The 13,439-nt window shown below is 40.2% G+C and overlaps 1 protein-coding gene across 1 annotated transcript; it reads left to right on the top strand.

Moving 5' to 3' along the window:
* Positions 1-64: 64 nt before the first annotated feature.
* wdr4 (WD repeat domain 4) lies at positions 65-13,143 on the top strand. The gene is made up of 11 exons (XM_068725143.1): positions 65-205; positions 1,594-1,662; positions 1,936-2,082; positions 2,172-2,328; positions 3,812-3,924; positions 4,489-4,549; positions 5,856-5,960; positions 7,368-7,429; positions 8,280-8,466; positions 9,597-9,666; positions 12,777-13,143. The coding sequence occupies exons 1-11, from the start codon at positions 123-125 to the stop codon at positions 12,965-12,967; spliced, it is 1,245 nt and encodes a 414-aa protein (XP_068581244.1). The 5' UTR covers positions 65-122; the 3' UTR covers positions 12,968-13,143.
* The last annotated feature ends 296 nt before the right edge of the window (positions 13,144-13,439 follow it).

Below are 13,439 nucleotides of genomic sequence, written 5' to 3'. Positions count from 1 at the left end.
TCATGTGTACATTCTGTACTTTTTCGAGGGGGCGTGAGTTGTGTGGTTTGTGACGCAATTAGCGCGCGACAAAATACAGTTCCCCGCGTGGGCTACCGTCGCATGATACACACACAACAACCATGACTGCCGTCGGTTTCTGTGGAGAGTGGTTTATTTTCGCCTGCGACAAGAAACTCGTAGCAGTTCACACCAAACAGGCCAGGTTTGAACAACTTTAAACATTAGTTTCATTATTTCTTGATGTTATTTTGCCTGTGGATCAAGTTATCTATACTGACTAGCAGAGTTAGCTAGCTGACCGTCTTTGCATGGATAGATGTCTAGGTTAATTTCCAGGTTTGTAGAAAGGATTACAGTGCACATGCGTTTGGAAATGTGTGTGAAGATGTTGTGGCATCTGTGTGACACAGGTTTGCCTTTATCTCATCATCATTATCATCACCACCACCTTGTTTGGTGCTGTCTTCATCCACAAAGTTATATGGTTAATGCAAGAAGAGCACTTGTATCCTCCTGCTGCAACAGTACTAGTTCTTCAGTGTCAGTCAAGCTGAGGAAGATTACTTATGGAGACTGCTAGTATGGGTTGAAGACTCCTCTGAAGGGCGGTGCTTTCAGCACAATACTTGAGTATCAAAGTAATCCTAAATAAATATTTGATCATTTTGTTTACATACACTTTTTTTTATTCAAGTAGCTGTGCAAGAACCAGTGTCTCAATACAATACAGTTCAATGATCCATTGAAATCATGAATTATCTGATTTAGTACTGAAACAATTCATTGATTTTCTCTTTAAGCATTTCATTATTTTTTCAATCAGAGACACCATGGGTTCTCTGACTGGTTTCAGCTTCTCCAACAAGAGGCATTGCCTCTTTTCTATACATTTCCATATTGTAAATTGAGTATCTTTGGGTTTGGAATGTTGCTTGGACAAAGCATTTTCTGCTTTGTGACCTCTTGATGAGCCTTTTTCCTATTGTCTTATATTTTCTGCACAAAATAGTTAGATATGCTAGTTGCAGCCGTAATCTGATTAGAGTATTAATACATTACGAATCTAGTCAGTTTTCAGTAATAATACTGTTGGATGCTCTGTGCCACAGACATATTATAGTCAGTGTCAACAGTTTTTAGGTTTGTGTTTCTTCTCTGTCAGAGGATAGTATAGTAATAGTATAATAATGGCTGAAGCTGAGTGCCATCACTTTTCTTCACCTTTCTACAATAATACATGGGTTTATGATTCACAATTGAGTTATTAGTAACTACTGATACACAATTTAAAATTAATAATGATCAAATCAAGCAATTAAGCACATTCATTTCACGTTGAATTGGCACAATAATAACACAAATCATAGTTTGTTACTTCCCCTTGTGGTGAGTGAAGGAAACATTTTCTGCTTCAAGTAATACAAGCCAGGGAATAAATCTACACCAACAGGACCGCAGTTTTATTTTCCTGATATTTAAAGATACAGCTGAACTGAACTCAAACTAAATAAATAAATTGTTGAAAAAATAACAAGTCATTATGAAAGTGGCATTGTGCAGGAACTCATCCGACTTTGTACTTTATTGCAGAGAAGTGTTTGTGTTTGACTGCAGCACTGCTGAGAAGAAGCCAAAGAATGGGAAGGATGATAACAACAGGTAAGAACAAGCACATGACTATATTCTACCATTTATTCTTGAAGCATTTACATATCTAAAAACATGCCTCACTGTAAATAGACACATAGGAAGACACAAGCAAGAAGAGAAATGCATACAAAAAAGAAAAGAAGACATAAAAAAGTAACAGATTTAACATGATTTAGTTTTAAGTTTTTTGGAATGAGAACAGATCCAAGGAAAGGTTAATAGAATATACTTGGAATATGAATAGTAACTGTAACAGCTGTAGCTTGTCTCTGCTGTCTTCAGTGATGGCGGTGCCTCAGAGGAAACGGGAAGCGACAAAGTTCTTGCCTTCGCCGTGGCTTCATCTGGAAAGCTGGTGGCGCTGACTGATGACACCAAGAGACTGGTCCTGTTTCACTGTGAGTCGTCATGGCAGTGTATCAGCATCAGGTACAACTTCATCCACAGCAGATTCATGTACTGTACAGATCAGGATGGAGTGTGTTAATAGTTGCCGTGCGTGTCTGTGTGTTACGCAGGTGGGTGGTGAGGAGATGTACCTCCCTGATATTCAGCCAGGCAGAGGACGAGCTGCTGGCGACTGACAAATCAGGAGATGTGTACTCCTTCTCAGTGGTGGAGCCGCAGAGAGAGGGCGAGCTGAAGATGGGCCACCTGTCTATGCTGCTAGCTGTAGTAAGGAACACCAACGCTGGGCAAACAAAAACTATCACAACTGTAGTCTGGAGAACTGATAACAAAATGTCTCACTATTTGCAGGTGTTTAAAGATTCACATTCAAAGTTAAACAGGATACAGAAAGTGCAGTTCTTCCCCCGGTTTAGGAGCCGCTGTGCTGTGTGAGTTCTGTGCAGAGGAAAAAAAACCTTCTTCTCACTTATTTTGAACAGTAGCACAAACAAGGAGATACCCAACCAAATCATTTTTTGTTAAAGTCAGTACATTTAGCCCCGACACTGGACACTACCAGGTCCGGGTAAATCCAAAGTGTTCAATAAAAGGATACGATGCATAATATTTGCTACCAACTTATGTTGCTGTATGGACAAATGCACAATAATTGTCACCTCAATTCATTATGTTTAAAACCACAAGACCTTGTACCATAATATATATAGCATATCTTTTTCCATTACTCTGCGTTTATCATTCGACATCCTGTATATACACTGGCGGATTGGCTTCACACGTTAATGGCATGGTCTATCAAATATGTACGCGTTTGAACGACATTAAACAAACACAAGAACCAAAGCAAGAACCTTAACTCTGGAGCTCTGAGGCCCGTCAGCACTACAAGAAAGAATATAAAAAAATGTACCTTTCAAAGAACATTATGTTATTGCTACTTAAAGTGGCAATCTTAAAGATTTTTTTTGAAGTCCATGTTAAGTCACTATCTATCACCGAAGGAGGTAACACAGCCTATGGCCCACCAATTTTGGAACCCATCACTATCGGTCTGACGACGGATATCCTCTGAGGGCTGTATTACTGGGGTTCTCGTGGAGCCAGTGGATATCCAGGTCAAGACTTTCTTTTCCATGAGCTGCTCGTTGTTTACAGTCATATTAGCAACTTCAGATGCAAGCCTGGTATTGGAGTTTAGAGACAGATGTACAACCGGATTATTTCACAAGTCAGTTTACAAGCTAATTTTAAACGAACCCCCAAAAAACGAAATCTTCGTTGAGCAATAGCCAATGGGTTCCCAGATTTTGTTTCAGCCAATACATTCTGCCTCTTTTACATTTGCGTTATTATGAACTGGGTGTCTGTGGTGATATTCCTGATAATAATGCTGTATTAAGGGCCATTTACAATGAAGCCTCTCTTCCTGCGACCAGTATATTTTTTGAATTATTTGCAATGGGAGCGTGACGAGTCGGTAGGCGTCCATTCTGCTCTGAGTGCTGCACCTTTGGCATTTTTTTTTAACAATGTTGATCTCTGGGTAAAACGCTGCACCTGTTACTGTTGACTCCAACAGAAAGCAGAACATGAAACAGGACAGGGTTTGTTTTTTTCTGTTCCTGGCAAGCACACTGCTGACACATTTATCCCCTCGTGATCTTGGGCTTATTAGTCTACCATTGTCTCATAATGTGTCTGCCTGAGTTGAGCGACTGAATGATTGCCCCCTTCTGCTGTCTTTCAGAGCATGTCACCCGACGACAAGTACATCATCACAGCAGACCGTGACGAGAAGATCAGAGTGAGCCACCTCCGGTCTCCATACAACATCCAGTCCTTCTGCCTGGGACATCAACAGTGAGTAACTGAACCTAGGGGAAGGGGAACACTTTCTCCTAGATGCTTTGTAAGGTTCCTCTTGCAATACTTATATAGTGTAATACATTTTAGACCTTATTTTAGTAGAATGTTAGGTGACAGTTATTGTAGGGCAAACTGAAAATGTTTGAATGAATATTCAATACAGCGTAATGCTGTGTTCCTGTCTATCACCTGTCTGGGCAGACCGTATACGGTTTAGAAGCTGCAGTATAAGCCCCCTGTAACTTAAAGCTTAAACCACAGTTTGGATGGTTGTATGCTCAGGGACACACCAACAGCTGCTGGAGTAGAGTCAGGTAAATGTGAAAAGCCAGAAAACCCAGACTGGCCCCGTAGTCACTGTGTGGTTTGTATTGATCAACAACCGTATGAGTCCTGCTAACTTAAACTGTGCATTTAGACAGTCATTGCTCCTTTTTCAAGGTAAGAAAAAAGCTGAATGTGTGCATGTGTGTGTGTGTGTGTGTGTGCGCGTAGGGGTGCTCATTGAGGTTTGGTAAAGTTTTATTTGATTAATACTCTTCCTGTGTTTTCTTTCAGGTTTGTCAGTGCTCTGCTGGTCCCTCCAGGTCATCCAAACTGGCTGCTGTCTGGATCAGGGGTGTGTGCATTACAAGTTACATTAACATACATACACACAACATACATACATGCAGGCTACGTTATGAGCTTCATGCCCTCCATTTTAGTCTATCGTCAATAAAAGATTTGGGTGTCGATGTGAGTCTTGGGCCAAATCCCAATGTCCCCCCTTACGGACTCACGGACTTTGAGGCGCGCTCCCGCGAAGTCCGTGAGGGTTTAGGACCGTCCCACTGTCAAATCGTCAAGTGTTTGAGGCTCTCTCGCAGACATTTTGAGCCCTTTATGAACCCTTTCCGTAAGTCAGCATGGTATGCTGACTTAGCCTAAGGGAATTACCCACTAATCATTGCAATGTGACGTTAAACACGGGGTAACCAGGAGACGTAAAAAAAAAGGTAAACAAAGAGGACGGCTCACGTGTGTTCAGCCTGTCTTATTATATTTACTCAGAAACATTAAGGGTTAAAGATGGAACAAAAAATAAACTTGAAATCAGAGGATATTTATTTATGTATTCATCAAATATTTGATTTTGTCATCAAAGATGTTTTGACAAAAACAAGTAAATAGATTATATGAAATGACCTCTCATCATTTCAGGAAAGAGCCTGAAGACGTTCTAATCAGGGAGTACAATTATACATCAGATTTTTTGTTGTGTTCATGGTAACGTGATATGTTGCAGCAAAGTGCTGTCCCATTCATATTTATACCATTTCGAGCCCTTGCAGCCTCTCACACTCAACCACTTACCAGGTGATGTAAATTAAGTCCTTGAGGGTTCAGGGCTCAGGGTTTAGGGAGGACATTGGGATTTGGCCTTGGATTTTCATCTGCTTTTTAAAGGAATACTTCACAAAATGACCAATTGTTTATCAGTTTGTTTGTCACTATCTATCACTGAAGGAGGTAACACAATGGGGATTGAAATCAAGATGTTACCTTGGTTTCTTGATGAAAACTTTTGTTTTTCGTCATGCTTTCCCGGTGAACGGAGAAAAGTCTTGATCAATTGAAGTAAATGGGGGCGTCATCAAAAACAGCAAAATCATATCAAAACATCTGTTTACAAAATGTCACACAACTCGTGCAGTGAAGTCCAAGTGTCATTTATCCAGTTGTATGCTCACTACTTCACAAACACATGCATCTACTCTAAAACCTTACTATTTAAACACTTCCGCATAAACAGTCTCACGCTTGTACAAGACATAAGTTTGTATTTTAATGCAGCAAAGATCTGCATAACATCAAACTGACCCAAAGGTTTCATCAGGGACGATTAACTGAAACCAATGTGATGTAATATGTGTGTTTGTCAGGACGGGACCATGAAGCTGTGGGAGTACGAGTCTGGCCGTAAGCTGCAGAGCTGGGACCTCAAGCAGCTTGAAGATGCACCGAGCTCTGAGGCTGTCAAACACAAGGTAAGCATGTCCTGATGACTGGTGATACCTGCACCCTTCATCTTTCACTGATGTATCTCACCAACTATTGGATGGATTGCCACAAACCGCTTCAGACATTCATGATCCCCAGAGAATGAATCCCACTGACTGTAATGATTCCTTGACTTTTCCTCTAGCACCACCATGAGGTCACCATTTGTGGTTTTGAGTGAAATGTCTCAACCTCTATTGCCATCAAATTTGATGCATATAGTCCAAATATTCCCTGCTGGATAAATTATAATGACTTTGGTAATCCTCTGACTTTTTGGTTTATGACCAAAGCTGTCATTTGTGTTTTTTGCTAATTAGCAAATATTAGCATGCTAACCTGTTAACATCTAGCCCTATCCCTCAGACAAACCTGAAATAGCCCACCTGAAATCAATCAGAAATAGCTCCTCAAACATAAGGCATAATTCTGGTCTCATTTGAAATGTAAGAAGCTAAGGAAAAGGAATCCATTGTAAATAAATCTATTTATATTGCCATTCCAGATGCAGCAAAGAAAAAAATAAGATCACCTAGTATAAAATCTAAATTTCAAAGGCAATATGCCCATAATAATCAAGATCTATGGGTAATGATGCAACAGAATGTCTTCTACTACTCCTACAACTTGGACTGTACATTTTATGAAAATAAATTAAAATACAACATTTCTGATACAATTCATAAATATATATATTTAGATGGTCTCACTCTTTTGGCCATTTGAAAAATGATTAATGTAGGCAATAAACTGTTTTTTTGTTGTTGTTTTTTTGCTTTTTGTGAAAACCCATTCAAAACTTCAGACCACAAGGTTTGGTCTTTTCATATTGCTTTGTTTTGTCAACTTGGGAAACTGCTGCTTCCCATCGCTGCAGTATGGTGGCATTTACATGATTAAAGCACTTTATTGTTCTTCTAAAGTCAGTAAACATGTTCATGTGCAGCGATACCGCCACAATATTGTTTTTCTTCCTTAAAAGGATCATTCCACGCTGTTGCAGTGTGTGTTTTACTTTAGTGTTGTTTGCACTCAGTACATCAGAGCTTTTTCACTGGAAGCAGTCCGAACACCACAGCAATGAGCAGAAAGAGGCTAAAACGCTCTGTAGAGCTGATGATAATTCTCTAATGAGGGTTTGTTACTACGAGCAACACCTTTCACAATATACATAGTCATTTCATCTATTGTGAAAATAAAAAGATGTAGTAATGCAGCTTTAAAGTGACCGTAATCTTTAGATATTTAGAGCAATCAGGCAAAACCACGTTGATGCTCTTACTTATTAAGTACCAGTACAAAGACAGTAAGTACATCCCCTTATTTTGTAAAAAGAACAGTAAGATTCCTGTAACGACTTCACCACTCCCTGTCTTTGTTTTATTTCCCACAAGTCAACTGTATGCCGTATCACCAGCTCTCCTGACGCTCGCCATGTAGCTGTGCAGTGTGAAAGGTGAGTATACAAACTATGGAGAGCAGACACTGAGATATTCACTAAGGATTGCGTCCCCTTTTTTAGGCACTGAACATCCACATTGTGTTTTGTTCTCCTTTACTTATTTATGTTTTTTCAATTAAAAAGTAATCGACCAATAAACATAGCGGAGGGACTAACTATTAGCCAATCAGGGGCAGGGTGTAGCGAAGCAAAAAATACAATATTGTCCTCTGAAATGTCGAGTAAAATTGTGAAGGCTCAGTATTTAAGAAAATGTACTGGATTACTTTTCACCTCTGAATATCAGTACTGGAAAGTGATGTGATCACAGGATGACCGAAATACAATAAATGGATTCTAAAAAAGGGAAAGGAAAACAACCATGTAGAAGTGGAGTGAGTGAACAAGTAATCTGACCCAGTAGCACCAACGACAATAACTAAGAATAACTGTATAGAAATAGACTCTGTTTTCACTGAAGTTCTCTTTTACTGATGTAGGTCATGTAGAGGTAGCAGTATTAAACTGAGAATGTTTCATAACCTGTTAAACGTTTCCCACAGTCATTTAAAGTTCCAAACCTTTTTCTAGATTTGCTGTGGACAGAGAGCTGCTTTTAACTTGGTCATGATGTATTTTTGGTTCTTTAGAGGCAAAAGGTCACTGTAGAGCTTTATAGTATATACTGTACATGTAGATGAACATGTTATAAAATGTTAAAAAAATAAAAACACTGTAAGTCAGAGTCACAAAGTGAAGCCATCCCTTCAATGTTCCACGTTCAGAATACATTTAATACAATGATAGATGAACTGAGTAATCCCTTGATTGATTCAACAGTTTGATGTGTCCTGTGTGTCCTCAGAGTGTCCACCGTTCAGTTTTTTACCCTGGACCAGGAGGGCGAAGACAAGCTTGTGCCACACAGCAGGCTCTTCCTGCCCCACTGTCCCCTGGACATGGCCTTTGACCCGGAGGGCCGTCTCTGGGTGCTGATGGACTCCGGTGATGCACCACTCCAAATTTACACACACAGACAAGACTCCTGGGAGGTACAGTGTGATACATTCAGACACATGTCCTAACTGTTGTTTGTTTCTTACATAAGCACATACACACAAAAGGATTAGTTGAAGATATTGAAGTCATGAAAATCTACATATTGGCTACATTTGCACTGGAATCGTGGGCTTGTCAGTCAGATGTTTACTATAACATACAGTATGATGAGACTGCTGGGAGGAAGAAGAATTGAAACAGTATTTATTTTTGACAAACATCGAAGGCCCTGAGCCCTTTGTTCAAGCTTTGCTGCACATTACATTATAACATATAATTGAATAAAAAAATATTTTTGTGCTTAAATGACGATACATTACAAAACTCTTAACTTAAACACTTGTCAAAAACTAAAGCAGCAACAGGAGCTCTGATTGGTCAGTTGAGGAGCTCTGACCTCACACACAACTCAACCACCTGTTCATGCACATCTGGCCAATATGAGTATTGCAGCTCAGTATGAGCTTTTACAAAGTGAAAAACTAATGTGACACAGTCTCACAGTTTGAATGTGAATTTGCCTACATCTTAAACTCGGATACAAATTATTAATTACATTTTAGATGAAGGATGGCCAATGGAAACCACTCACTGATGCTTGGTCACATATTTATTCTATTAAATCTCCAAACATCCCAATGAGGAAATGACTAATCCCAGCTTTACATGTTTCAGTGATGGTTATATTACACTGATGTGTTTGATTCACACTTGCTTGGATGATGCAGTAATTATTATGATAGAAATTATCCAGTATTATATTTTTATGGTGTAAACTCAGTCCATTTGTTGAAGAGGATTCTTGTTCCTCAGTGTAAATAAAGGTTAAATTAAGCAGTATAGTAGAGAGCATGACATGTGGTTTACTGCAGGACATTTGTGGTTGCCATGCTATCTACTACCTACTCTCTGTTCATTAGGCAGTCACAACCTCTGGGAATCTCCTGATATTAAAATGCCATTTTTAAAGGGAGTTAGGTACAGTAGCTGCTTCTGTATGATGTAATCATTCTGCAGTGTGTACTGACTGTGGCCATCTTTAGTATTTCACATTTCCTCAGCACACTTCATCTCCTGTGTGTGCTGACTGTACCTGACCTGCACACTCTCCTGCTCCATCTAGTGTGATGCTGAGAGCCCTGAACTGAACAGAGTGACTGAAGCATTCAAGCCACACTGGGAGACACTTGAGGGTGAGTCATCTCGCACACACACACACACGCACGCACGCACGCACGCACGCACATACTTCCATGTGGCCTTTTGGCCTCTTGTCGGTGCATCTCCTATGTCCTCCCTCTCTCATCCTCGCCCCTCTCACACCCTCTAGACAGAAATAGCCTGTAGAGTCACATGGCCTCCCCCAAACATCTAGTGTCGCTGACACAGGGTTTATTCAGCAGGGGTTTTGTTCTTGATGATGTGTTTGATCAGAGTGGCCTCTGTAATGATCTAACTAGTACAGTGTGTGACATTGTGAATCACTGAGGGCGGGGACAGCCCTGCTGTGGGGCTTCTGTGGGGAACTCCAGTATGTCCCCATCTGCAGGTTTGTAGATGAGGTTTAGTGGCATTAATAGTAGCAGTGGGTGTTGAGCAGGGCCACAGGGAGAAAGCACAAAGACTCTGGTGAAGAAGCCAAGTTAGTAACATGCATTAGTGGGACATGACTGCATACAGATGGAGTAATATGATCTCTTTTCCCAGTCGTTGTTAGTACACGTGCTGCAGCATTTTGGATCAACTGGAGAGTCCTGAGAGACTCATTGGAGACAGGATGTGCCTGATTTAGGTGAAAAAAGGCAGTCCTTGAAATTTATTTTATGTGGGATTTAAAGGACATATCCTGATCAAAGAGAACTCTGAGATTTTTTATGATGGGGCTTAAGGCTGTGGCCATGGAAACTATATCATTAGATCATTTTTTTGATGGTTTTAATGGTTCAAGTATAATAACCTCACTGTTGTCTGAGTTTAACATCAGGAAGTTGCAGGTAATTATGTCCTTAAGACATGCTTTAAGTTTAACGAGCTGGTTGGTTTCATCTGGCTTGATTTATAGATATAATTGAGTATCATCTGCATAACAATGAAAGTTTATAGAGTGTTTTCTGATAATATTGCCTAAAGGAAGCATATATAAGGTGAATAAGATTGGTCCAAGCACAGAACCTTGTGGAACTCCATGACTAACGTTGGTGTTCATCGAGGTTTCATCATTTACAAACTGAGATTGATCTGATAAATCGGACTTAAACCAGCTTAGACCGGTTCCTTTAATGGTAATCAAATGTTCTAGTCTCTGTAACAGGATGTAATGGTCAATGGAGTTGAATGCAGCACTAAGGTCTAACACGACCAGACCAGAGACAAGTCCAAGTGCCTGATGCAATTAGAAGGTCATTAGTCATTTTCACCAGAGCTGTCTCTGTGCTATGATGCTCTCTAAATCCTGACTGAGAATCCTCAAATAAACTATTGTTATGTAGAAAGTCACAAAACTGGTTCCTCAAGGATCTTATAGAGGAAGGGAAGGTTATAGTTAGCCATCACCTCTGGATCGAGAGTGGGCTTCTTAAGATGAGGTTTAATTACAGCTACTTTGAAGGACTGTGGTACATGGCCTGTTAGTAAAGACAGGTTGATCTTATCTAGTAAAGATGTGCTAATTAACAGTAAAACTTCCTTAAGCAGCCTAGTTGGTATAGGGTCTAAGAGACAGGTAGAAGGTTTAGACGTAGACATCGTTGAAGTCAATTTGTCATGGTCGATGGAAGTAAAGCCATCTAAATGTATATCAGGGTTTACAGCTGTTTCCAAGGTTACTCTGTTTGAGGATAGATCAGTACTGGTTGAGGGCAGGAGATTATTAATGTTCTCTCTAATAGTTATAATTTTATTATTAAAGAAGTTCATGAAGTCATTACTACTGAGGTCTATAGGAATACATTATTAATGTTATCCAATAGTTATAATCTTATCATTAAAGAAGTTCATGAAGTCATTACTCCTGAGGTCTGTAGGAATACTTTGCTCAACAGAGCTGTGACTCTCTGTCAGTCTGGCTACAGCGTTGAAGAGAAACCCGGGGTTGTTCTTATATTTCTCTATTGATGAGCAATAGGCTGCTCTGGCATTACGGAGGGCCTTCTTATATGTTTAAGACTGTCCCGCCAGACTAACCGAGATTCTTCCAAATTGGTGGAGCACCATGTTCTTTCAAGTTTTCATGATGTTTGCTTTAATTTGCGGGTTTGAGGGCTATACAATGGAGCAAACCTCCTTTATTTTACTATATTCTTATTTAGAGGAGCAATAGAATCTAGTGTCAGTGAGCTTGTAGCACTACCGACAAGATGAACAACCTGGGACGGACTAAAGTTATCACAGGAGTCCTCTGTTATATTGAGGCATGATATTAAATTAAATGCAGATGGAATTGCTTCTTTAAATTGAGCTACAGCACTTTCAGATAGACATCCAGTGTAGAATGTTTTGCCTAATGGGGTACACTCCGGTAGTAGAAATTCAAAAGTTATTAGATAATGGTCCGATAAAAGAGGATTCTGTATTAAGACTATTAAATCTTCTATTTTAATGCCATAAGCCAGAACAAGATAGAGGGTGTTGTTAAAACAGTGAGTGGGTTTCTGTACACTCTGACAGAAGCCAATCAAATCAAATGAGATAAACGCAGTAGTACGGCTATCATTATCAACATCCACATGAATATTAAAGTCACCTACAATAATTACTTTATCTGTTTTAAGGACTAAACTGTATTCAGAATACAGACTTGGGGCACGGTAAACTACCGTATAACAAATGGCAGCGCAAGAGAAGTGTGTTAGACTGCAACTCTGCTTCCTGGTCTCAACTCCGGGTTGCTATAGACTAAGTCCTCTAATAAACTGGCTCAGGTTTCTAGATATGAGATCCGCTCCATCTAAAGGGGGAAGAAAGCCGTTTCTCCTAAGCAGACCAGGTTTCCCCCAGAAAGTCTGCCAATGATCTATGAAGCCCACATTGTTTGCTGGACACCACCTCAAGAGCCAGCAGTGGAATGATGACATACGTGGAGTAAATGTAACTGTCACCTCACTCTGTGTATGTGTAGCAATTGTCAGGGTGCATAGCATGTAATATAGTGTTTCTTGCTTCCATCTTCCAAAGACAATTTCGGATGACATCAACATATGCGGTCAGATATGACCCGAGTATGACGTTTTTGGTTTATGTCCCCATCTACTATTTGTCCTGTGCATGTGGTTCCTGTCACCAACCATTTCCTCTTACACAACAGCCTCCTCAAGGACCGACAGCCGCTTCGATCACCTGTACAAGGTGAGCTTTGACAACGTGACGACATACCTGCAGAAGAAGCAGCAGAGACTGGAGGAGCAGCGGCTGAAGAGGGGGACGGCACAGAAAGCAAATGGCAAAAAGAAGGCCAAGAAGGAGACGTCAGAAGCTGGAATTCAGTCATCTTCCTGAACAGACACTTTGAGAGAGAGAGAGCTATTATTTCCTTTATGTTTGATGCTTTGAGCGATGTATTGATGAGGCACGTGGAGAGCATGTGCTCGACCACATGGCCTGTGTAGAGGGAATTTTATGTTTGGCTTAAATTTTTGGCTGATTTAGAAAAATAAACATTGCAGCTAATTAAACTGTGCCTTCTGTTTCTGCCACCATCGCTGAATGACGCATTCCATTTGTGAATGTGCACCATACACCCTGTCCTCACAGTCACTGCTGCTCCACACTCTGGACTTGTTACTTCCTGCGCGTTACGCCACATTTTTTTTAACGCATTTTTGTCTCATGCACAGAATTGATGCAGCATGCCTGGATTTGAAGAATGTCTTTGATTTGCATGAGAAGCACAGTATGGTCAGACCAGAGATTAGATAATGATGGGCTGATGAGAAAATGAGCAGTTGAAGAGAGGTACCTAATAATAAAG

Source organism: Cebidichthys violaceus, unplaced genomic scaffold (genome assembly GCF_023349555.1).
Source record: "Cebidichthys violaceus isolate CVI_PGR_0920_01 unplaced genomic scaffold, fCebVio1.0.p SCAF_34, whole genome shotgun sequence".
NCBI lineage: Eukaryota > Metazoa > Chordata > Actinopteri > Perciformes > Stichaeidae > Cebidichthys > Cebidichthys violaceus.
Note: the sequence above shows the minus strand (reverse complement) of the source record. Positions and strands in the feature narration are given on the sequence as shown.